This window comes from Scyliorhinus torazame, chromosome 22, assembly GCF_047496885.1.
Source record: "Scyliorhinus torazame isolate Kashiwa2021f chromosome 22, sScyTor2.1, whole genome shotgun sequence".
Classification (NCBI taxonomy): domain Eukaryota; kingdom Metazoa; phylum Chordata; class Chondrichthyes; order Carcharhiniformes; family Scyliorhinidae; genus Scyliorhinus; species Scyliorhinus torazame.
The window spans coordinates 3,890,976-3,915,630 of record NC_092728.1 but is presented as its reverse complement, the minus strand read 5'-3'; the positions used below and the strand labels follow the sequence as shown (position 1 = coordinate 3,915,630).

Below are 24,655 nucleotides of genomic sequence, written 5' to 3'. Positions count from 1 at the left end.
GGTGCTGACAGCAGATTATATCTTTGTCTTACTCTGCAGAAGTGAAGCAATATTCTGATCACGACCTGCCTCCTGTCACTGCCCAGCTCTGTCACCGGTACGTCACCGCTGCCTCACTGCTGGAACGAGCAGCCACTGATGTAAGTGCTGTTCAGGAGTGGGAGATGGAGTGGAACAGCCAAGGCCTGATGTCTCGTCTTTCCTCCGCGGTATGTCCAAGTGGAAATGTTTCACACACTCTTTGTAATTAAAATGCGATGCGTGGTTTCAGCAGTCCGTGGATGGCAGAGTCCAGCTCTATATAAAGAAAGACTTGTATTTACATAGCGTTTTTCACCATCACCAAGGCACTTTGTAACCAATGTTGGGCATGCGTAGAAAATAGAAGCAAGAGGAGGCCATTCGGCCCTTCGAGCCTGCTCCGCCATGATGATGGCTGATTACCAAGTTCAATACCCTGATCTCTTCCTTTTCTTCCCCCCCCCATATCCATTGATCCCTTCAGCCCCAAGAGCTGTCTCTAATTCCTTCTTGGGGAGGAGACCCACAACCTAATTTAACCAGATTAACCGTAACACACCAATCTCACAGTTAACCGTGCAACGCCAACCTCGCCAGTTAATCGTACAACACCAACCTCGCCAGTTAACCGTGCAACGCCAACCTCTCCAGTTAATCGTACAACACCAACCTCGCCAGTTAACCGTGCAACGCCAACCTCGCCAGTTAACCGTACATCGGCAACCTCGCCAGTTAACCGTACATCGGCAACCTCGCCAGTTAACCGTGCAACGCCAACCTCGCCAGTTAATCGTACAACGCCAACCTCGCCAGTTAACCGTACAATTCCAATCTCGCCAGTTAACCGTGCAACGCCAACCTCGCCAGTTAACCGTGCAACGCCAATCTCGCCAGTTAACCGTGCAACGCCAATCTCGCCAGTTAACCGTGCAACGCCAATCTCGCCAGTTAACTGTATAACAACCTCGCCAGTTAACCGTACAACGCCAACCTCGCCAGTTAACCGTACAACGCCAACCTCGCCAGTTAACCGTGCAACAACCTCGCCAGTTAACCGTGCAACGCCAATCTCGCCAGTTAACCGTGCAACGCCAACCTCGCCAGTTAACCGTGCAACGCCAACCTCGCCAGTTAACCGTGCAACGCCAACCTCGCCAGTTAACCGTACAACGCCAACCTCGCCAGTTAACCGTGCAACGCCAATCTCGCCAGTTAACCGTGCAACGCCAACCTCGCCAGTTAACCGTGCAACGCCAACCTCGCCAGTTAACCGTGCAACGCCAATCTCGCCAGTTAACCGTGCAACGCCAACCTCGCCAGTTAACCGTACAACGCCAACCTCGCCAGTTAACCGTGCAACAACCTCGCCAGTTAACCGTGCAACGCCAACCTCGCCAGTTAACCGTGCAACGCCAACCTCGCCAGTTAACCGTGCAACGCCAACCTCGCCAGTTAACCGTGCAACGCCAATCTCGCCAGTTAACCGTGCAACGCCAACCTCGCCAGTTAACCGTGCAACAACCTCGCCAGTTAACCGTGCAACGCCAATCTCGCCAGTTAACCGTGCAACGCCAACCTCGCCAGTTAACCGTAAAACACCAACCTCGCCAGTTAACCGTAAAACGCCAATCTCTCCAGTTAACCGTACAACGCCAACCTCGCCAGTTAACCGTAAAACGCCAACCTCTCCAGTTAACCGTGCAACGCCAATCTCGCCAGTTAACCGTGCAACGCCAATCTCGCCAGTTAACCGTGCAACGCCAATCTCGCCAGTTAACCGTACAACGCCAACCTCGCCAGTTAACCGTGCAACGCCAACCTCGCCAGTTAACCGTGCAACGCCAACCTCGCCAGTTAACCGTGCAACGCCAACCTCTCCAGTTAACCGTGCAACGCCAATCTCGCCAGTTAACCGTACAACGCCAATCTCGCCAGTTAACCGTGCAACGCCAACCTCGCCAGTTAACCGTGCAACGCCAACCTCGCCAGTTAACCGTGCAACGCCAATCTCGCCAGTTAACCGTACAAGCCAACCTCGCCAGTTAACCGTGCAACGCCAACCTCGCCAGTTAACCGTGCAACAACCTCGCCAGTTAACCGTGCAACGCCAACCTCGCCAGTTAACCGTGCAACGCCAACCTCGCCAGTTAACCGTGCAACGCCAACCTCGCCAGTTAACCGTGCAACGCCAATCTCGCCAGTTAACCGTGCAACGCCAATCTCGCCAGTTAACCGTGCAACGCCAACCTCGCCAGTTAACCGTACAACGCCAATCTCGCCAGTTAACCGTAAAACGCCAATCTCTCCAGTTAACCGTACAACGCCAACCTCGCCAGTTAACCGTAAAACGCCAATCTCTCCAGTTAACCGTGCAACGCCAATCTCGCCAGTTAACCGTGCAACAACCTCGCCAGTTAACCATATAACAACCTCGCCAGTTAACCGTACATCGGCAACCTCGCCAGTTAACCGTGCAACGCCAATCTCGCCAGTTAACCGTGCAACGCCAACCTCGCCAGTTAACCGTGCAACGCCAACCTCGCCAGTTAACCGTGCAACAACCTCGCCAGTTAACCGTACAACAATCTCGCCAGTTAACCGTACAACAATCTCGCCAGTTAACCGTACAACAATCTCGCCAGTTAACCGTACAACAATCTCGCCAGTTAACCGTACAACAATCTCGCCAGTTAACCGTGCAACAACCTCGCCAGTTAACCGTACAACAATCTCGCCAGTTAACCGTGCAACAATCTCGCCAGTTAACCGTACAACAATCTCGCCAGTTAACCGTACAACAACCTCGCCAGTTAACCGTACAACAATCTCGCCAGTTAACCGTGCAACAATCTCGCCAGTTAACCGTACAACAATCTCGCCAGTTAACCGTACAACAACCTCGCCAGTTAACCGTACAACAACCTCGCCAGTTAACCGTACAACAACCTCGCCAGTTAACCGTACAACAACCTCGCCAGTTAACCGTGCAACAACCTCGCCAGTTAACCGTACAACAACCTCGCCAGTTAACCGTGCAACACCAACCTCGCCAGTTAACCGTGCAACAACCTCGCCAGTTAACCGTACAACAATCTCGCCAGTTAACCGTGCAACAATCTCGCCAGTTAACCGTACAACAATCTCGCCAGTTAACCGTGCAACAATCTCGCCAGTTAACCGTACAACAATCTCGCCAGTTAACCGTACAACAACCTCGCCAGTTAACCGTACAACAACCTCGCCAGTTAACCGTACAACAACCTCGCCAGTTAACCGTGCAACAACCTCGCCAGTTAACCGTACAACAACCTCGCCAGTTAACCGTGCAACGCCAACCTCGCCAGTTAACCGTACAACAACCTCGCCAGTTAACCGTACAACAACCTCGCCAGTTAACCGTACAACAACCTCGCCAGTTAACCGTGCAACAACCTCGCCAGTTAACCGTACAACAACCTCGCCAGTTAACCGTGCAACAACCTCGCCAGTTAACCGTACAACAATCTCGCCAGTTAACCGTACAACAATCTCGCCAGTTAACCGTGCAACAACCTCGCCAGTTAACCGTGCAACAACCTCGCCAGTTAACCGTGCAACAATCTCGCCAGTTAACCGTACAACAATCTCGCCAGTTAACCGTACAACAATCTCGCCAGTTAACCGTACAACAATCTCGCCAGTTAACCGTACAACAATCTCGCCAGTTAACCGTGCAACAATCTCGCCAGTTAACCGTACAACAATCTCGCCAGTTAACCGTGCAACAATCTCGCCAGTTAACCGTACAACAATCTCGCCAGTTAACCGTACAACAACCTCGCCAGTTAACCGTACAACAATCTCGCCAGTTAACCGTACAACAATCTCGCCAGTTAACCGTGCAACAACCTCGCCAGTTAACCGTACAACAATCTCGCCAGTTAACCGTGCAACAACCTCGCCAGTTAACCGTACAACAATCTCGCCAGTTAACCGTGCAACAATCTCGCCAGTTAACCGTGCAACAACCTCGCCAGTTAACCGTACAACAATCTCGCCAGTTAACCGTGCAACAACCTCGCCAGTTAACCGTGCAACGCCAATCTCGCCAGTTAACCGTACAACAATCTCGCCAGTTAACCGTACAACAATCTCGCCAGTTAACCGTGCAACAATCTCGCCAGTTAACCGTACAACAATCTCGCCAGTTAACCGTACAACAATCTCGCCAGTTAACCGTACAACAACCTCGCCAGTTAACCGTAAAACACCAATCTCGCCAGTTAACCGTACAACAACCTCGCCAGTTAACCGTGCAACGCCAACCTCGCCAGTTAACCGTACATCGGCAACCTCGCCAGTTAACCGTACATCGGCAACCTCGCCAGTTCAAACTATTTCCACTTGTCTTGATAACAAAATGCTTGACGCTGGGAATTCTGGATAATTTCCAGTCATCCGTATACTGGGCATTAGTCCGGGTGACTCTCCTCTGACCCCTTTCCGAAACCTCACTAATACCCACCTTGTGAAGTGGCCAAAACTGGACACCCAATTCCAAGTGAGGTTTGGCCAGGATGGAGTCCAGGCTCCGTCTTGTCCTGAGAACGTTCCAGTCATCCTGGTTCTTCAGTTGGATACACAATTGGCTGAATAATAGGAAGCAGAGAGTACATAGAACATAGAAAATACAGCACAGAACAGGCCCTTCGGCCCACGATGTTGTGCCGAACCTTTGTCCTAGATTTATCTTAGTAAGGGTCAATGGATATTTTTCGTGCTGGAGGAAGGTTTGTCGTGATGTTCCCCAGGGTTCGGTATTGGGATCTTGCTTTTCCTGATCTTTAGTGATGATCTAGTGTGCAGGGGACAATTTCAAAGTTTGCAGATGACCCAAAACTTGGCAGTGTCGTGATGTGTGAAGAGGACTGTGTAGAACTTCAAAAGAACACCGACCAGTTAGTGGGGTGAGCAGCCAGGGGGCAGATGGAAGTTCAATGTGAAGTGTGAATGTGCATTTTGGTCAGAAAAACATGGAGAGACAATATAAAATGAGGAGTAAAATTCTTCAGGGTGTGCAGGAGCAGAGGGAGCTGGTGTATCTGTGCAGAGATCACTGAAGGTGGCAGGACAGGTAGCGAGAGCAGTTAATAAAGTATAGAGTATTAACAGGGACACAGAGTGCAGGAGCAAGGAGGTCAGGCTAAACTTATGCAGACACTAGTTAGCCCTGAGCTGGAATATTGTGCATAGTTCTTAGCGCCACACTATAGGAAGGATGTGAACACAGTCGAGAGAGTGCAGAAGAGGTTTACAGGAATGGGAGTAAATCTCCTGTAAAGATGAGGATAGATTGGAGAGGTTGGGACTGTTGCCTTTGGAGAGAAGGAGATTTAATGAGAGGAGGTTTTTAAAATCATGAGGGGGCTGGACAGAGTAGACAGGAGAAACTGTTCCCGCTCGTAAAAGGATCGAGAGGGAGAGGGCACAGATTCAAGGTGATGTCAGAGGAAACTTCCTCGCCCAGCGGTGGTTGGGGGTCTGGGTCGCGCAGCCTGGAGGTGTGGTGGAGGTCGAGGTGTTCGAGAGGGTGCTCGATGACTGTTTGAACGTTCAAGCTGTGTTCGGGGGAGCGGAGAAAGGCAGGGGAATGACAGAGTCACCATGCCCGTTCGGAGGGCCGGTGCAGACACGAGGGGCCGATTGGCTGCCTGCGCCGTACTATAACACCCCAAATCTCATAGCCCACCACCTTTAACACTGGTCCTAGATCTGGAGAAGCTTCCTGTACCATTGAGTAGAATCTTAAAAGGAATCTGTGGTGTTGGATTGAGTTGGGACCTTTGCGTTGACAAGCAGCACCCGGCCGTCATCGATGCCAGTTCCTCCTCCTCCGCCTGCCTCGGGTTAGAATTCCTCCTTCTGCTTTCGTGTTTCTGGTTTGAGTGCTTCATGCATATTGTAAACTGTTCCTTCCTTCAAAAAGCTTTTCAGCTTTTTCCCCCTTTTTCCCCCCCCAGGAATATAAAGCAAGAAAAATCCAGCGACTCCAGAAACGGATTCAGGAGCATTTACAACAGAATGTCCAACTCAGCCACGGGGCACCGAATTCGCTGTCTGCGGACCCTGATCTGACGCACATCCTCCAATCCTACAGCACTGGGAAGGCGGCCCCTAGCCCCAAAGGGTCCCGCTTCACCCACACTGAGAAGTTCACCTTCACAGAGGTAAGGACGGGGTTTCCCCCACGGGTTACTTGCACCGTAGACTGGGCGAGGGGAGTTGGATTTTCTGCAGCTGATTCACCAGGGGCGGCGTGTGCGGAAGGTCCAGTCGGTGACCGCCCATCACAAGCTGACCTGACTTGCTCTGTGCTGACACCTGCTCTTCCCTCAGACTGATTTGTAAAGAATAATCGCGACACGGGAGTCTGAGGGGACTGAACGTTCTTCATGCTGCAACATGTTGGTTGTCCCACACTCGCCCGTAACTCTTCACTGGTTTGAGTTCCTTGTGTCCCATTCTGTGTCCCTCTGCTTGTTTTTTCCCAGGAGGCCGAGCAGATGGTGCGCCAGCTGGCGGTTGCTGGGAACACTCTATCATCGCGGGAATCTGAGGAGGTGAGCAGCCGGTTGTCTACAGCTTGTGCAGATACAGTTTGATAACAATGTACTCATTGGTGTAACGGGCTGGCAAATTCAACAGCGCTGCTACATTTGTGTGGAATATGAGGGAATTTTCCCCAAGGCTCCACGGGATGTGGGCGTTGAGCCTTACTTCTGTTGTGGGCAAAATCTTGGAAAGGTTTATAAGAGATAGGATGTATAATCATCTGGAAAGGAATAATTTGATTAGACATAGTCAACACGGTTTCGTGAAGAGTAGGTCGTGCCTCACAAACCTTATTGAGTTCTTTGAGAAGGTGACCAAACAGGTGGATGAGGGTAAAGAAGTTGATGTGGTGTGTATGGATTTCAGTAAAGCGTTTGATAAGGTTCCCCACGGTAGGCTACTGCAGAAAATACGGAAGCATGGGATTCAGGGAGATTTAGCAGTTTGGGTCAGAGATTGGCTAGCTGGAAGAAGACAAAGGGTGGTGGTTGATGGGAAGTGTTCAGACTGGAGTCCAGTTACTAGTGGTGTACCACAAGGATCTGTTTTGGGGCCACTGCTGTTTGTCATTTTTATAAATGAACTGGAGGAGGGCGTAGAAGGATGGGTGAGTAAATTTGCAGATGACACTAAAGTCGGTGGAGTTGTGGACAGTGCGGAAGGATGTTACAAGTTACAGAGGGACATAGATAAGCTGCAGCACTGGGCTGAGAGGTGGCAAATGGAGTTTAATGCAGAAAAGTGTGAGGTGATTCATTTTGGAAGGAATAATAGGAGGACAGAGTACTGGGCTAATGGTAAGATTCTTGGCAGTGTGGATGAGCAGAGAGATCTCGGTCGGTGTACATAGATCCCTGAAAGTTGCCACCCAGGTTGAGAGGGTTGTTGAGGAGGCGTACAGTGTGTTAGCTTTTATTGGTAGAGGGATTGAGTTTCGGAGACATGAGGTCATGTTGCAGCTGTATAAAACTCTGGTGCGGCCGCATTTGGAGTATTGCGTGCAATTCTGGTCACCGCATTATAGGAAGGATGTGGAAGCATTGGAAAGGGTGCAGAGGAGATTTACCAGAATGTTGCCTGGCGTGGAGGGAAGATCTTATGAGGAAAGGCTGAGGGACTTGAGGCTGTTTTCGTTAGAGAGAAGAAGGTTAAGAGGTGACTTAATTGAGGCATACAAGATGATCAGAGGATTGGATAGGGTGGACAGTGAGAGCCTTTTTCCTCGGATGGTGATGTCTAGCACGAGGGGACATAGCTTTAAATTGAGGGGAGATAGATATAGGACAGATGTCAGAGGCAGGTTCTTTACTCAGAGAGTAGTAAGGGCATGGAATGCCTGCCTGCAACAGTAGTGGACGCGCCAACACTAAGGACATTCAAATGGTCATTGGATAGACATATGGACGATAAGGGAATAGTGTAGATGGGCTTTAGAGTGGTTTCACAGGTCGGCACAACATTGAGGGCCGAAGGGCCTGTACTGCGCTGTAATGTTCTATGTTCAAGTTAACCTTTTTAAAACATACAGTGAACATCTTAGCGACCATTAATTCTAATACAACCCCCAAAAACTACAACACTAAGTAATCCTTTAAGCTTTCCTTTTTAACATCCATACAACTTAAAAACAAAACCTTTACCAGAAGCACATCAGGTTAAAGTCACTGCTGAAAACATTTATAATTCTGAATTCACCAAATGATCAAGAGATAGTCTTTTGATGGCAGAGAGAACAGCAGTGCACCTGCTCTGTCTGGCTTCAGCTCCAACACTGAAAACAAAACTAAAACACACCCTGCAGCAAACAGCCTAAAACGAAAGTAAAAAGCTGAGACAGCCCAGCTCCACCCACTCTCTGACATCATTGCAGTAGTAAACACCCATTTCGTAAAGGTACTCTTACATGACAGACTGTTCTTGTGACCTACGCATCTCTCCCAGCTCCCACCTAGCACTGATTTTTACTCTGAAACTGTATCAAATCCATCACCGTTCCTCCCTCTCTTTCGCTCTGTAGAGGAGTCGTACGGACTCGAAACGTTGACTCTCCTTTCCACAGGTCCTGCCTGACTCGCGCGTTTCCCAGCGTGATTCCGTTTTGATGAAAGGCTGGTCCTGGGACAAAAGCAAACTCTCAAATCAACCCCATAATAATGAGGGAAAGAATCACTGAATGACCTTTAGCTCATTGATCGACTTGGGAAATCTTTAACTGAAGGCTGAGAGGAAAGTGATTGACTATTCCCACAGCTGAGGATTATTTATCTCTGGTAAAGGAGGCCTCCGGTTTCAGGTCGAACTATTTTGTTTAACACACCGAATTAATTAACCAAAATCAAATGAACTGAGGGACAAATTAAAGGGACAGTCCCGTTAAAGTGAAACTGCCTTAAGCAAATAACAAATCACAGATGAAATTCAGGACATTAAACCAAAATGTGATTGATGAGGAGGCCCATTTAGCCCCTCTCCAGCCTGTTACCCAGGAACAGGAGGCCATTCAGCCCCTCTGCAGCCTGTTACCCAGGAACAGGAGGGGCCCATTCAGCCCCTCTCCAGCCTGTTACACAGGAACAGGAGGAGGCCCATTCAGCCCCTCTCCAGCCTGTTACACAGGAACAGGAGGTGGCCCATTCAGCCCCTCTCCAGCCTGTTACACAGGAACAGGAGGCCCATTCAGCCCCTCTCCAGCCTGTTACCCAGGAACAGGAGGAGGCCCATTCAGCCCCTCTCTAGCCTGTTACAGAGGAACAGGAGGAGGCCCATTCAGCCCCTCTCCAGCCTGTTACACAGGAACAGGAGGAGCCCATTCAGCCCCTCTCCAGCCTGTTACACAGGAACAGGAGGCCCATTCAGCCCCTCTCCAGCCTGTTACACAGGAACAGGAGGAGGCCCATTCAGCCCCTCTCCAGCCTGTTACACAGGAACAGGAGGAGGCCCCATTCAGCCCCTCTCCAGCCTGTTACACAGGAACAGGAGGCCATTCAGCCCCTCTCCAGCCTGTTACCCAGGAACAGGAGGGGCCCATTCAGCCCCTCTCCAGCCTGTTACACAGGAACTGGAGGCCCATTCAGCCCCGCTCCAGCCTGTTACACAGGAACAGGAGGAGGCCCATTCAGCCCTCTCCAGCCTGTTACACAGGAACAGGAGCAGACCCATTCAGCCCCTCTCCAGCCTATTACACAGGAACAGGAGGAGGCCCATTCAGCCCCTCTCCAGCCTGTTACCCAGGAACAGGAGGAGGCCCATTCAGCCCCTCTCCAGCCTGTTACACAGGAACAGGAGGCCCATTCAGCCCCTCTCCAGCCTGTTACCCAGGAACAGGAGGAAGCCCATTCAGCCCCTCTCCAGCCTGTTACACAGGAGAGGAGGAGGCCCATTCAGCCCCTCTCCAGCCTGTTACACAGAAACAGGAGGAGGCCCATTCAGCCCCTCTCCAGCCTGATACACAGGAACAGGTGGCCCATTCAGCCCCTCTCCAGCCTGTTACACAGGAACAGGAGGAGGCCCATTCAGCCCCTCTCCAGCCTGTTACACAGGAACTGGAGGCCCATTCAGCCCCTCTCCAGCCTGTCACACAGGAACAGGAGGAGGCCCATTCTGCCCCTCTCCAGCCTGTTACACAGGAACAGGGGGAGGCCCATTCAGCCCCTCTCCAGCCTGTTACCCAGGAACAGGAGGGGGCCCATTCAGCCCCTCTCCAGCCTGTTACACAGGAACAGGAGGGGGCCCATTCAGCCCCTCTCCAGCCTGTTACACAGGAACAGGAGGAGACCCATTCAGCCCCTCTCCAGCCTGTTACACAGGAACAGGAGGAGGCCCATTCAGCCCCTCTCCAGCCTGTTACACAGGAACAGGAGGAGGCCCATTCAGCCCCTCTCCAGCCTGTTACACAGGAACAGGAGGAGGCCCATTCAACCCCTCTCCAGCCTGTTACACAGAAACAGGAGGAGGCCCATTCAGCCCCTCTCCAGCCTGATACACAGGAACAGGTTGCCCATTCAGCCCCTCTCCAGCCTGTTACACAGGAACAGGAGGAGGCCCATTCAGCCCCTCTCCAGCCTGTTACACAGGAACAGGAGGAGGCCCATTCAGCCCCTCTCCAGCCTGTTACCCAGGAACAGGAGAAGGCCCATTCAGCCCCTCTCCAGCCTGTTACACAGGAACAGGAGGAGGCCCATTCAGCCCCTCTCCAGCCTGTTACACAGGAACAGGAGGAGGCCCGTTCAGCCCAGCCCAACGGGCACGGAAGGTCTCGAGGGTGCCCTCCCCATATCCCTCGATCCCCTGAAAGACCCAAGATGTAACTACCCCAACCGTAAACACCTTCAGCCCTCTGGGATAGAGCTTTCAAAAGATTCACAACCCTTTTGAGGGACAAAATTTCTCCTCCACGGTCTAAATGATCATCCCCCACCCCACTCCCCTCGCCGTGGTTTAAATTCTGAAGGCATTTCAGAAACTTAAGCTGGAAAGGCTCTGCAGGTCAGACAGTGTCTGGGAGAGAGGGAAAGTTAATGTTTCAGCGCAGGTCAGACAGTGTCTGGGAGAGAGAGGGAAAATTAATGTTTCAGCGCAGGTCACTCAGTGTCTGGGAGAGAGGGAAAATTAATGTTTCAGCGCAGGTCACTCAGTGTCTGGGAGAGAAGGAAAGTTAATGTTTCAGCGCAGGTCACTCAGTGTCTGGGAGAGAGGGAAAGTTAATGTTTCAGCGCAGGTCACTCCGTGTCTGGGAGAGAGAGGGAAAGTTAATGTTTCAGCGCAGGTCACTCAGTGTCTGGGAGAGAGGGAAAGTTAATGTTTCAGCGCAGGTCACTCAGTGTCTGGGAGAGAGGGAAAGTTAATGTTTCAGCGCAGGTCAGACAGTGTCTGGGAGAGAGAGGGAAAGTTAATGTCTCAGCGCAGGTCAGACAGTGTCTGGGAGAGATAGAAAGTTGCTGTTTCAGCGCAGGTCAGACATTGTCTGGGAGAGAGGGAAAGTTAATGTTTCAGCGCAGGTCACTCAGTGTATGGGAGAGAGGGAATGTTAATAAAGGAAAGGAGGTGATTGGTGGACAGCTGGTGAACATTTCCTTTAAACTTTAAGATTGTTTCTGTTCCGGTAGTTTGATGTCAGTCGGGGAACGTTTGTGTTGACATCCTATCTACGGGAGAGGGTGGACACACAGCAAACAATCCATTTCGTTGGAGCATCTGAGGACACAGCCTGGGCTCTTCCCGGAGACACAGCTCTGTTTCCCGGAGCTGGAACACAGCCTGGGCTCTTCCCGGAGACACAGCTCTGTTTCCCGGAGCTGGAACACAGCCTGGGCTCTTCCCGGTGACACAGCTCTGTTTCCCGGAGCTGGGACACAGCCTGGGCTCTTCCCGGTGACACAGCTCTGTTTCCCGGAGCTGGAACCCGGGACCGAGTCTTCCCGGTGACACAGCTCTGTTTCCCGGAGCTGGAACCCAGACGGGGCTCTTCCCGGTGACACAGCTCTGTTTCCCGGAGCTGGAACACAGCCTGGGCTCTTCCCGGTGACACAGCTCTGTTTCCCGGAGCTGGAACACAGCCTGGACTCTTCCCGGTGACACAGCTCTGTTTCCCGGGGCTGGAACCCGGGGGACTCTTCCCGGTGACACAGCTCTGTTTCCCGGAGCTGGAACACAGCCTGGGCTCTTCCCGGTGACACAGCTCTGTTTCCGGGAGCTGGAACACAGCCTGGGCTCTTCCCGGTGACACAGCTCTGTTTCCGGGAGCTGGAACACAGCCTGGGCTCTTCCCGGAGACACAGCTCTGTTTCCCGGAGCTGGAACCCGGGACCGAGTCTTCCCGGTGACACAGCTCTGTTTCCCGGAGCTGGAACCCGGGGGACTCTTCCCGGTGACACAGCCCTGTTTCCCGGAGCTGGAACCCGGACGGGGCTCTTCCCGGTGACACAGCTCTGTTTCCCGGAGCTGGAACACAGCCTGGGCTCTTCCCGGTGACGCAGCTCTGTTTCCCGGAGCTGGGACCCGGGACCGAGTCTTCCCGGTGACACAGCTCGGTTTCCCGGAGCTGGAACCCGGGGGACTCTTCCCGGTGACACAGCTCTGTTTCCTGGGGCTGGAACACAGCCTGGGCTCTTCCCGGTGACACAGCTCTGTTTCCTGGAGCTGGAACACAGCCTGGGCTCTTCCCAGTGACACAGCTCTGTTTCCCGGAGCTGGAACACAGCCTGGGCTCTTCCCGGTGACACAGCTCTGTTTCCCGGAGCTGGAACCCGGGGGACTCTTCCCAGTGACACAGCTCTGTTTCCCGGAGCTGGAACACAGCCTGGGCTCTTCCCGGTGACACAGCTCTGTTTCCCGGAGCTGGAACACAGCCTGGGCTCTTCCCGGTGACGCAGCTCTGTTTCCTGGAGCTGGAACACAGCCTGGGCTCTTCCCGGTGACACAGCTCTGTTTCCTGGAGCTGGAACACAGCCTGGGCTCTTCCCGGTGACTCAGCTCTGTTTCCCGGGGCTGGAACGCGGGGGACTCTTCCCGGTGACGCAGCTCTGTTTCCCGGAGCTGGAACCCGGGACCGAGTCTTCCCGGTGACACAGCTCTGTTTCCCGGAGCTGGAACACAGCCTGGGCTCTTCCCGGAGACACAGCTCTGTTTCCCGGGGCTGGAACCCGGGGGACTCTTCCCGGTGACGCAGCTCTGTTTCCCGGAGCTGGAACCCGGGACCGAGTCTTCCCGGTGACGCAGCTCTGTTTCCCGGAGCTGGAACCCGGGACCGAGTCTTCCCGGTGACACAGCTCTGTTTCCCGGAGCTGGAACACAGCCTGGGCTCTTCCCGGTGACGCAGCTCTGTTTCCCGGAGCTGGAACCCGGGGGACTCTTCCCGGTGACACAGCTCTGTTTCCCGGAGCTGGAACCTGGGGGACTCTTCCCGGTGACACAGCTCTGTTTCCGGAGCAGGAACACAGCCTGGGCTCTTCCCGGTGAGACAGCTCTGTTTCCCAGAGCTGGAACACAGCCTGGGCTCTTCCCGGTGACGCAGCTCTGTTTCCCGGAGCTGGAACACAGCCTGGGCTCTTCCCGGTGACACAGCTCTGTTTCCCGGAGCTGCAACCCGGGACTGAGTCTTCCCGGTGACACAGCTCTGTTTCCGGAGCAGGAACACAGCCTGGGCTCTTCCCGGTGACACAGCTCTGTTTCCCGGAGCAGGAACACAGCCTGGGCTCTTCCCGGTGACACAGCTCTGTTTCCTGGAGCTGGAACACAGCCTGGGCTCTTCCCGGTGACACAGCTCTGTTTCCCGGAGCTGGAACACAGCCTGGGCTCTTCCCGGTGACACAGCTCTGTTTCCCGGAGCTGGAATCGGGGGACTCTTCCCGGTGACACAGCTCTGTTTCCCGGAGCAGGAACACAGCCTGGGCTCTTCCCGGTGAGACAGCTCTGTTTCCTGGAGCTGGAACACAGCCTGGGCTCTTCCCGGTGACTCAGCTCTGTTTCCCGGGGCTGGAACCCGGGGGACTCTTCCCGGTGACGCAGCTCTGTTTCCTGGAGCTGGAACCCGGGACCGAGTCTTCCCGGTGACACAGCTCTGTTTCCCGGAGCTGGAACACAGCCTGGGCTCTTCCCGGAGACACAGCTCTGTTTCCCGGGGCTGGAACCCGGGGGACTCTTCCCGGTGACGCAGCTCTGTTTCCCGGAGCTGGAACCCGGGACCGAGTCTTCCCGGTGACACAGCTCTGTTTCCCGGAGCTGGAACACAGCCTGGGCTCTTCCCGGTGACGCAGCTCTGTTTCCCGGAGCTGGAACCCGGGGGACTCTTCCCGGTGACACAGCTCTGTTTCCCGGAGCTGGAACCTGGGGGACTCTTCCCGGTGACACAGCTCTGTTTCCGGAGCAGGAACACAGCCTGGGCTCTTCCCGGTGAGACAGCTCTGTTTCCCGGAGCTGGAACACAGCCTGGGCTCTTCCCGGTGAGACAGCTCTGTTTCCCGGAGCTGGAACACAGCCTGGGCTCTTCCCGGTGACGCAGCTCTGTTTCCCGGAGCTGGAACACAGCCTGGGCTCTTCCCGGTGACACAGCTCTGTTTCCCGGAGCTGCAACCCGGGACTGAGTCTTCCCGGTGACACAGCTCTGTTTCCGGAGCAGGAACACAGCCTGGGCTCTTCCCGGTGACACAGCTCTGTTTCCCGGAGCAGGAACACAGCCTGGGCTCTTCCCGGTGACACAGCTCTGTTTCCTGGAGCTGGAACACAGCCTGGGCTCTTCCCGGTGACACAGCTCTGTTTCCCGGAGCTGGAACACAGCCTGGGCTCTTCCCGGTGACACAGCTCTGTTTCCCGGAGCTGGAATCGGGGGACTCTTCCCGGTGACACAGCTCTGTTTCCCGGAGCTGGAACACAGCCTGGGCTCTTCCCGGTGACTCAGCTCTGTTTCCTGGAGCTGGAACCCGGGACCGAGTCTTCCCGGTGACACAGCTCTGTTTCCTGGAGCTGGAACACAGCCTGGGCTCTTCCCGGTGACACAGCTCTGTTTCCCGGAGCTGGAACCCGGGGGACTCTTCCCGGTGACACAGCTCTGTTTCCCGGAGCTGGAACCCGGGGGACTCTTCCCGGTGACACAGCTCTGTTTCCCGGAGCAGGAACACAGCCTGGGCTCTTCCCGGTGACACAGCTCTGTTTCCCGGAGCTGGAACACAGCCTGGGCTCTTCCCGGTGAGACAGCTCTGTTTCCCGGAGCTGGAACGCAGCCTGGGCTCTTCCCGGTGACACAGCTCTGTTTCCTGGGGCTGGAACCCGGGGGACTCTTCCCGGTGACACAGCTCTGTTTCCCGGAGCTGGAACGCAGCCTGGGCTCTTCCCGGTGACACAGCTCTGTTTCCCGGAGCTGGAACCCGGGACCGAGTCTTCCCGGAGACACAGCTCTGTTTCTCTGACGTGACGGGAGGAGTATATTCGAGGCATTGATTATAAAAGCAGGGAGGTCATGTTGGAGTTGTATAGAACATTGGTGAGGCCACAGCTGGAGCACTGTGTGCAATTCTGGTCGCCACATTATAGGAAGGATGTGATTGCACTGGAGGGGGTGCAGAGGAGATTCACCAGGATGTTGCCTGGAGTTTGGATAAGTTTGGGTTGTTTTTGTTGGAGCAGAGAGGACTGAGGGGCGACCTGATCGAGGTGGACAGGATTATGAGGGGCACGGACAGGGTCGACAGGGAGCAGCTGGTCCCCTTAGTTGAAGGGTCGGTTATGAGAGGACACAAGTTTAAGGTGAGGAGCAGGAGGTTTGGGGGGGATTTGAGGGAAAACCTTTTTACCCAGAGGGGGGTGAGGGTCTGGAATGCGCTGCCTGGGAGGGGGGTGAGGGTCTGGAACGCGCTGCCTGGGAGGGTGGTGAGGGTCTGGAACGTGCTGCCTGGGAGGGTGGTGAGGGTCTGGAACGCGCTGCCTGGGAGGGGGGTGAGGGTCTGGAACGCGCTGCCTGGGAGGGGGGTGAGGGTCTGGAACGTGCTGCCTGGGAGGGGGTGAGGGTCTGGAACGTGCTGCCTGGGAGGGGGGTGAGGGTCTGGAACGTGCTGCCTGGGAGGGGGGTGAGGGTCTGGAACGTGCTGCCTGGGAGGGGGGTGAGGGTCTGGAACGTGCTGCCTGGGAGGGTGGTGAGGGTCTGGAACGTGCTGCCTGGGAGGGTGGTGAGGGTCTGGAACGTGCTGCCTGGGAGGGGGGTGAGGGTCTGGAACGTGCTGCCTGGGAGGGGGGTGAGGGTCTGGAACGTGCTGCCTGGGAGGGGGGTGAGGGTCTGGAACGTGCTGCCTGGGAGGGGGGTGAGGGTCTGGAACGTGCTGCCTGGAGGGGGGTGAGGGTCTGGAACGTGCTGCCTGGGAGGGGGGTACAGGCGGGTCTGGAACGTGCTGCCTGGGAGGGGGGTACAGGCGGGTCTGGAACGTGCTGCCTGGGAGGGGGGTACAGGCGGGTCTGGAACGTGCTGCCTGGGAGGGGGGGTGAGGGTCTGGAACGTGCTGCCGGGAGGGGGGTACAGGCGAGTCTGGAACGTGCTGCCTGGGAGGGGGGGTGAGGGTCTGGAACGTGCTGCCTGGGAGGGGGGTGAGGGTCTGGAATGCGCTGCCTGGGAGGGGGGTACAGGCGGGTTGCCTCACATCCTTTAAAAAGGTACCTGGATGAGTACTTGGCTCGTCAGAACATTCAAGGCTATGGGACAGGGGCTGGCCAATGGGATTAGGTACAGGTCAGCTGTTTTTCATGCGTTGTGCAGACTCGATGGGCCGAAGGGCTTCCTCTGTGCGGTGAGAATCTGCAAAATCCTTCTTAAATGGAAACTAAAATTGTGCACACTGTTGTAGGTGTGGTCCCCAGAGAGCTTGGACCGACATGCTAATTGCCCGTACCCCACCTGCTAATTGCCCGTGCCAGCTGCTAATTGCCCGTACCCACCTGCTAATTGCCCGTACCCACCTGCTAATTGCCCGTACCCACCTGCTAATTGCCCGTACCCACCTGCTAATTGCCCGTACCCACCTGCTAATTGCCCGTACCCACCTGCTAATTGCCCGTACCCACCTGCTAATTGCCCGTGCCCAGCTGCTAATTGCCCGTGCCCAGCTGCTAATTGCCCGTGCCCAGCTGCTAATTGCCCGTGCCCAGCTGCTAATTGCCCGTACCCACCTGCTAATTGCCCGTACCCACCTGCTAATTGCCCGTACCCACCTGCTAATTGCCCGTACCACCTGCTAATTGCCTGTACCCACCTGCTAATTGCCCGTACCCACCTGCTAATTGCCCGTACCCACCTGCTAATTGCCCGTACCCACCTGCTAATTGCCCGTACCCAGCTGCTAATTGCCCGTACCCAGCTGCTAATTGCCCGTGCCCACCTGCTAATTGCCTGTGCCCACCTGCTAATTGCCCGTGCCCACCTGCTAATTGCCCGTGCCCACCTGCTAATTGCCCGTGCCCACCTGCTAATTGCCCGTGCCCACCTGCTAATTGCCCGTGCCCACCTGCTAATTGCCCGTGCCCACCTGCTAATTGCCCGTGCCCACCTGCTAATTGCCCGCGCCCACCTGCTAATTGCCCGCGCCCACCTGCTAATTGCCCGCGCCCACCTGCTAATTGCCCGCGCCACCTGCTAATTGCCCGCGCCCACCTGCTAATTGCCCGCGCCCACCTGCTAATTGCCCGCGCCCACCTGCTAATTGCCCGCGCCCACCTGCTAATTGCCCGCGCCCACCTGCTAATTGCCCGCGCCCACCTGCTAATTGCCGCGCCCACCTGCTAATTGCCCGCGCCCACCTGCTAATTGCCCGCGCCCACCTGCTAATTGCCCGCGCCCACCTGCTAATTGCCCGCGCCCACCTGCTAATTGCCCGCGCCCACCTGCTAATTGCCCGCGCCCACCTGCTAATTGCCCGCGCCCACCTGCTAATTGCCCGCGCCCACCTGCTAATTGCCCGCGCCCACCTGCTAATTGCCCGCGCCCACCTGCTAATTGCCCGCGCCCACCTGCTAATTGCCCGCGCCCACCTGCTAATTGCCCGCGCCCACCTGCTAATTGCCCGCGCCCACCTGCTATTGCCGCGCCCACCTGCTAATTGCCCGCGCCCACCTGCTAATTGCCCGCGCCCACCTGCTAATTGCCCGCGCCCACCTGCTAATTGCCCGCGCCCACCTGCTAATTGCCCGCGCCCACCTGCTAATTGCCCGCATTCCTTGCACAAAATTAGAAACCCATTTTCTTTGCAAACCTGGAACACATCAAACCCGTGACCGTGACCACCTGGAAAGACCCACGCAGGCACATTGGATCACTGCCTCCTACACATTCCCCTCCAAACCCCACACCATCCTAACAGTAAAATATATCCACTGTTACTCCACTGTCACTGGGTCAAACTGCCCAAGGAGTTGAATGGGCCTCCTCCTGTTCCTGTGTAACAGGCTGGAGAGGGGCTGAATGGGACCTCCTGTTCCTGTGTAACAGGCTGGAGAGGGGCTGAATGGGCTCCTCCTGTTCCTGTGTAACAGGCTGGAGAGGGGCTGAATGGGCCTCCTCCTGTTCCTGTGTAACAGGCTGGAGAGGGGCTGAATGGGCCTCCTCCTGTTCCTGTGTAACAGGCTGGAGAGGGGCTGAATGGGCCTCCTCCTGTTCCTGTGTAACAGGCTGGAAAGGGGCTGAATGGGCCTCCTCCTGTTCCTGTGTAACAGGCTGGAGAGGGGGCTGAATGGCCCTCCTCTGTTCCTGTGTAACAGGCTGGAGAGGGGCTGAATGGTCTCCTCCTGTTCCTGTGTAACAGGCTGGAGAGGGGCTGAATGGGGCCTCCTCCTGTTCCTGTGTAAGAGGCTGGAGAGGGGCTGAATGGGCTCCTCCTGTTCCTGTGTAACAGGCTGGAGAGGGGGGCTGAATGGGCCTCCTCCTGTTCCTGTGTAACAGGCTGGAGAGGGGCTGAATGGGCCTCCTGTTCCTGGGTAACAGGCTGGAGAGGGGCTGAATGGGCCTCCTGTTCCTGTGCAACAGGCTGGAGAGGGGCTGAATGGGCCTCTCCTGTTCCTGTGTCACAGGCTGGAGAGGGGCTGAATGGGCCTCCTCCTGTTCCTGTGTCACAGGCTGGAGAGGGGGCTGAATGGGCCTCCTCCTATTCCTGTGTAACAGGCTGGAGAGGGGCTGAATGGGTTACTCCTGTTCCTGTGTAACAGGCTGGAGAGGGGCTGAATGGGCCTCCTGTTCCTGTGTAACAGGCTGGAGAGGGGCTGAATGGGCCTCCTCCTGTTCCTGTGTAACTGGCTGGAGAGGGGCTGAATGGGCCTCCTCCTGTTCCTGTGTAACAGGATGGAGAGGGCTGAATGGGCTCCTCTTCGTCCTGTGTAACAGGCTGGAGAGGGGCTGAATGGGCCTCCTCCTGTTCCTGTGTAACTGGCTGGAGAGGGGATGAATGGGCTCCTCCTGTTCCTGGGTAACAGGATGGAGAGGGGCTGAATGGGCTCCTCCTGTTCCCTGAGCATGGATATGGAAAGCAGTGTAACGAGCAGATTACTGTAACATTTCATTACTACAGGACACTGAAGCTCAGCAGGAGAACGAGGTGCGGTCGTTTCACCAGCACTTGGATCAGTTAACCAGCAGCTACGACGAGGTGGCAGAGAAACTGAAACATTTGGCGGTCAACTTCACTCAGGTAGTGAATTCCATTGCAGTAACCATTCCCTATGGGCAAACCACAGGCAGGCAGGGCCGTGAGGTGGGGTGCGATCAGGCGATGGGGTGGCAGGGGGGGGGGGGCGGTGGGGATTGGGTGGCAGGGGGGGGGGGGGGTGGGGAGGGTGGTGGCAGGGGGGGGGTGGGGAGGTGGTGGCAGGGGGGGGTGGGGAGGTGGGTGGCAGGGGGGGGGTGGGGAGGTGGTGGCAGGGGGGGAGGGGGAGGGGGGTGTGGCTGTGGGGGGGGGAGGGGGGGTGGTGGCTGTGGGGGGAGGGGGGTGGTGGCTGTGGGGGGGAGGGGGGTGGTGGCTGTGGGGGGGGAGGGGGGTGGTGGCTGTGGGGGGAGGGGGGTGGTGGCTGTGGGGTGGAGGGGGGTGGTGGCTGTGGGGGGAGGGGGGTGGTGGCTGTGGGGGGAGGGGGGGTGGTGGCTGTGGGGGGAGGGGGTGGTGGCTGTGGGGGGGAGGGGGTGGTGGCTGTGGGGGGAGGGGGGTAGTGGCTGTGGGGGAGGGGGGTGGTGGCTGGGGGGCGAGGGAGGAGGTGGTGGTGGTGGTTGGAGCGGCATTGTCGGGGGGGGGGGTCGGCGGGCGGGGGGGGCACACGCCATGTGAATTCTGTTCTCTCTCTGAAACATTTTGTGGTGTTTGAAGGTTGAGGGGAAATGAGCACTGTCGAGCAGACGAATATTGAGAAGCTGGAGCTGATTAAAGTGAAACGAAGGACGTTGGAGCTACTTCCCGACGCGGGGAATAATCTAGTGAAATTACAGGTGGGATTGCCAGACGCGGGGAATAATCTAGTGAAATTACAGGTGGGATTGCCAGACGCGGGAATAATCTAGTGAAATACAGGTGGGATTGCCAGAAAGCACAAATTTATATCCTCTGGAAAACCACTTTCCTCTGGTTGTCTTTGTTCGATTTGATTCTGCTCCTGTCTTCCGTGTTGGCTCTTGTCCCAGCTTTTGGGGGAGCCGGTTGGGCCGTCTAATGCTTTCCCCTTCCCAATCCCTACTTTTCTGTCAGAGGAAGTTGTTTTCGCCCTTACAGTAACGACTTGTGGGGCAGCACGGTGGCGCAGTGGTTAGCACGGCTGTCTCACGGCGCCAAGGTCCCGGGTTCAATCCCGGCTCTGGGTCACTGTCCGTGTGGAGTTTGCACATTCTCCCCGTATCTGCGTGGGTTTCACCCCCACAATCCAAAGATGTGCAGGGTCGGTGGATTGGCCACGCTAAATTGCCCCTTAACTGGAAAAAATGAATTGGGTACTCTAAATTCATTTTAAAAAAAGGAAAAAAAAACACAAAAAAAGCTTTTGATTGTGCAGGGTGCCAGACCGAGCTGGAATGGAGTTTCCTTCCTCTTACTGAACTCAAATTGCTGCGATGGACTGTCTGTAACCGTCAGGAGGTGGGTTACACAGCCCCACACAACACTGGCTGGGTGGAAATCCTCCTGTGGCTGGGTTTGCAGGAATGTTTGAGCTCGCACTGTCATCGCTCTGACAATGTTTCTCCAGCCGATGGCAATCTGAGCCATTGGCTATTCTTTGAAACAAACCGTCTTGTGATGTTTTCTACTGTATTTGTTTAAATTCACTATCTCCTTTTCGAAGAAGTCCTTTTTGTATCATTGTCGTAGTGCTCCTTCTGTGGGCCAGCAGCGGGACGCTGGGCTGAATGCTTACCTCTTTGTTGTAGTCATTCTGTAAATATCGAGTTTCGGTTGGGACTGCCTTCAGCTGCTGTTGTTTTTCCTCAGGGCGTCATTGAAAGCAGCGCTCAGCGAATTGTAAACCTGGCTAACCAGTGGGACAAACATCGTGTGCCCCTGATCGAAGAACATCGGCGGCTCAGAGAGCTCATCGATAACCGCGAGGTAACTGCGCACTCTTTCCGGTTCCTACCCCCCTCACCGTAACCGGGGAGGACTCCCCCTCCCCTCCCCCCCTCACCGTAACCGGGGAGGGCCCCCCCCTCACCGTAACCGGGGCGGACTCCCCCTCCCCTCCCCCCCTCACTGTAACCGGGGAGGGCACCCCCTCACCGTACCGGGGCGGACTCCCCCTCCCCTCCTCACTGTAACCGGGGAGGGCCCCCCCCTCACCGAACCGGGGAGGACTCCCCCTCCCCTCCCCCCTCACTGTAACCGGGGAGGACTCCCCCCTCCCCTCCCCCACTCACTGTAACCGGGGAGGGCCCCCCCTCACCGTAACCAGGGAGGACCCCCGCCCCCCCCTCACCGTAACCGGGGAGGGCCCCCCTCACCGTAACCAGGGAGGACCCCCCGCCCCCCCCCTCACCGTAACCAGGGAGGACCCCCCCCCCTCACCGTAACCAGGGAGGACTCCCCCTCCCCTCCCCCCCCCCCCCCTCCTCACCGTAACCGGGGAGGGCCCCCCTCACCGTAACCGGGGGGGGGACTCCCCCTCCCCTCCCCCCCCCCCCCCCTCACCGTAACCAGGGAGGACTCCCCCCCCCCCCCCCCCCCCCCTCCTCACCGTAACCGGGGAGGGCCCCCCTCACCGTAACCGGGGAGGGCCCCCCTCACCGTAACCAGGGAGGACCCTCACCGTAACCAGGGAGGACCCCCGCCCCCCCTCACTGTAACCGAGGAGGACTCCCCCTCCCCTCCCCCCCTCACCGTAACCGGGGAGGCCCCCCCTCACCGTAACCAGGGAGGACCCCCGCCCCCCCTCACCGTAACCGGGGAGGGCCCCACTCACTGTAACCGAGGAGGACTCCCCCTCCCCTCCCCCCCCTCACCGTAACCGGGGAGGACCCCCGCCCCCCCTCACCGTAACCGGGGAGGACCCCCGCCCCCCCTCACCGTAACCGGGGAGGGCCCCCTCACTGTAACCGAGGAGGACTCCCCCTCCCCTCCCCCCTCACCGTAACCAGGGAGGACCCCCGCCCCCCCTCACCGTAACCGGGGAGGCCCCCCCCTCACCGTAACCAGGGAGGACCCCCTCCCCCCCTCACCGTAACCGGGGAGGCCCCCCCCTCACCGTAACCAGGGAGGACCCCTCACCGTAACCAGGGAGAACCCCCCCCCCCCTCTGACCGTAACTAGGGAGGACCCCCCCCCACCGTAACCAGGGAGAACCCCCCCCTCTCTGACCGTAACCAGGGAGGTCCCCCCCTGACTGGTACCCCTTTCCTGTGCCCGCTGAGCTTGATTTTAATGTTATTTCTATGTCGTGGGAATACACGGTTTAAACATGGCTTTGTCACGTGTGTTAAAACCCGTGAATGACCCCAGTTCCCAATAGGAGGCCCCTTTGTACAGGAGTGCAATGTCCATGGCATCAATAGGACCTTGCGCGCGCGCGCTGGGCTCCGTCGATGTGGCCGTCTTATTGACCTGATTGGTTTAATATCTTCAGTTTGTGATTTGCTTTTTGTTTAACGCAGTTTCACTTTAAGGGACTGTCCCTTTAATTTATCCCTCAGATCGTTTGATTTAGTTTAATTAGTTCTTTGTATTAAACAAAATATTTGGAAAAGCTCTTGGGGTCGGGCACAAATCGGGATTTACACACCGTCAAAAGCTTCCAATGAAGTGACTTCACCTTGTGCTTCGGGAGCTCCCCAATGCTCATCTTCCGGCAGTTTAATGTTTACTTCGGTCACGACCCCAGTTGGTGTTGTAACTGAACAGGAAGATCCCAGAATGGAACACTGAAAAGACTTTTTTTTGTATAAAACGCAGAGGAACAGTGTAACAATCACGCAGATTTTAAGATTAACACTAATTACAAAACACATCTTTATCTGCAATGGTCTCAACAACACAAGGTGACTGTGGTCAGACGCACTCCTCTCTGAACCCAAGTTAATGTCTGTGCATTTCGCCTCCGAATGCCCCAGATGATTCTTGTACCTTGTCTCACTGAAATCCGGCTTCCACACAAGGATTTCAAATTCCGCTTTCAAAAATCAAACTTTTAAATCCTCTTTTTTTTTTAAATGATGCTTCCATCGAGGTTTGTCTTTGAGGGAATCTCTCTCCCTCCAGGTTTTCTTCTTCTTAAAGGTTCTTCCACAAACTCCGAGGTCCAGCCACTGATTTTTCTCACGTATTTCAAATAATGTCTTCCGAACTGGAGTACTTCCTCACCACTACTGCAGCTATCTTTCTGGCCTCTCAAATTCCTTTCAACTCAATGAATTTACTGAACGGTAATCTGTTCGGTATTCCCAGTTTCTTCTGTTCCGTTAACTTCAGACTTCTTGGAAACTTCTCTTCATTTCTCCACTTTCCATAACTAGTTGGACTTTATATTTCTGGCATATCTTTTCTTAACCATTGCTCCATAGTATGGTTTTTTCTTACAGCAAGGCTGAGAGAGATGTTCCAACTGCTTCCAGCAGAACTGAGAGCTCCTCTCTCTCTACCCATCTCCAACTCCAATCAAACTAGCTAAACTAAACTTAAAAGCATCTCTACTTTACATGGCCCCAGTTGCTAAGCAACCACTGCTACTGTATTTATTCTTCATGCTGTAACCCGCTCTAAGCACGACAGAAACACAGTTGGAATTTAACCTACCCCCACACATACAAGCACCTTTGTCCAGCATGAATCTAACTTTTACGTTTACCCTTCTAGGCACAGAAACATTAAACACACTTAAAATTATTCCTTATTTCTAATGTTTACAAGTATAAAATCCATAAAACTGCATTTGTCTTTCCAACATTTTTGCTTCATAACCATTCCATTCACTTGACAGCTGGAATCGTCACGGAAACTGGTGGAGATTAAAGGGATTCACGAAAAGATCAAGCAGTCAGCTGCAGAAATGAAGGGAAAAGAGATTATGTACAAGCATCTGGTGAGTTGATTTAACGCCTAACTTTTGAAGGTTC

The 24,655-nt window shown here is 55.4% G+C and overlaps 2 protein-coding genes across 2 annotated transcripts in view; both read left to right on the top strand.

Moving 5' to 3' along the window:
* The window catches only part of LOC140399408 (coiled-coil domain-containing protein 22-like), a 40,475-nt gene extending 20,035 nt beyond the window's left edge, over positions 1-20,440 (top strand). The window contains exons 4-8 of the mRNA XM_072488988.1: positions 40-209; positions 6,021-6,227; positions 6,552-6,620; positions 19,650-19,827; positions 20,436-20,440. Of these exons, the coding sequence (XP_072345089.1) occupies positions 40-209; positions 6,021-6,227; positions 6,552-6,620; positions 19,650-19,827; positions 20,436-20,440 (629 nt within the window). The remainder of the gene's footprint in view (positions 1-39; positions 210-6,020; positions 6,228-6,551; positions 6,621-19,649; positions 19,828-20,435) is intronic.
* Positions 20,441-24,630, top strand: LOC140399407 (coiled-coil domain-containing protein 22-like). The gene is made up of 3 exons (XM_072488986.1): positions 20,441-20,554; positions 21,546-21,662; positions 24,520-24,630. The coding sequence occupies exons 1-3, from the start codon at positions 20,447-20,449 to the stop codon at positions 24,628-24,630; spliced, it is 336 nt and encodes a 111-aa protein (XP_072345087.1). The 5' UTR covers positions 20,441-20,446.
* The last annotated feature ends 25 nt before the right edge of the window (positions 24,631-24,655 follow it).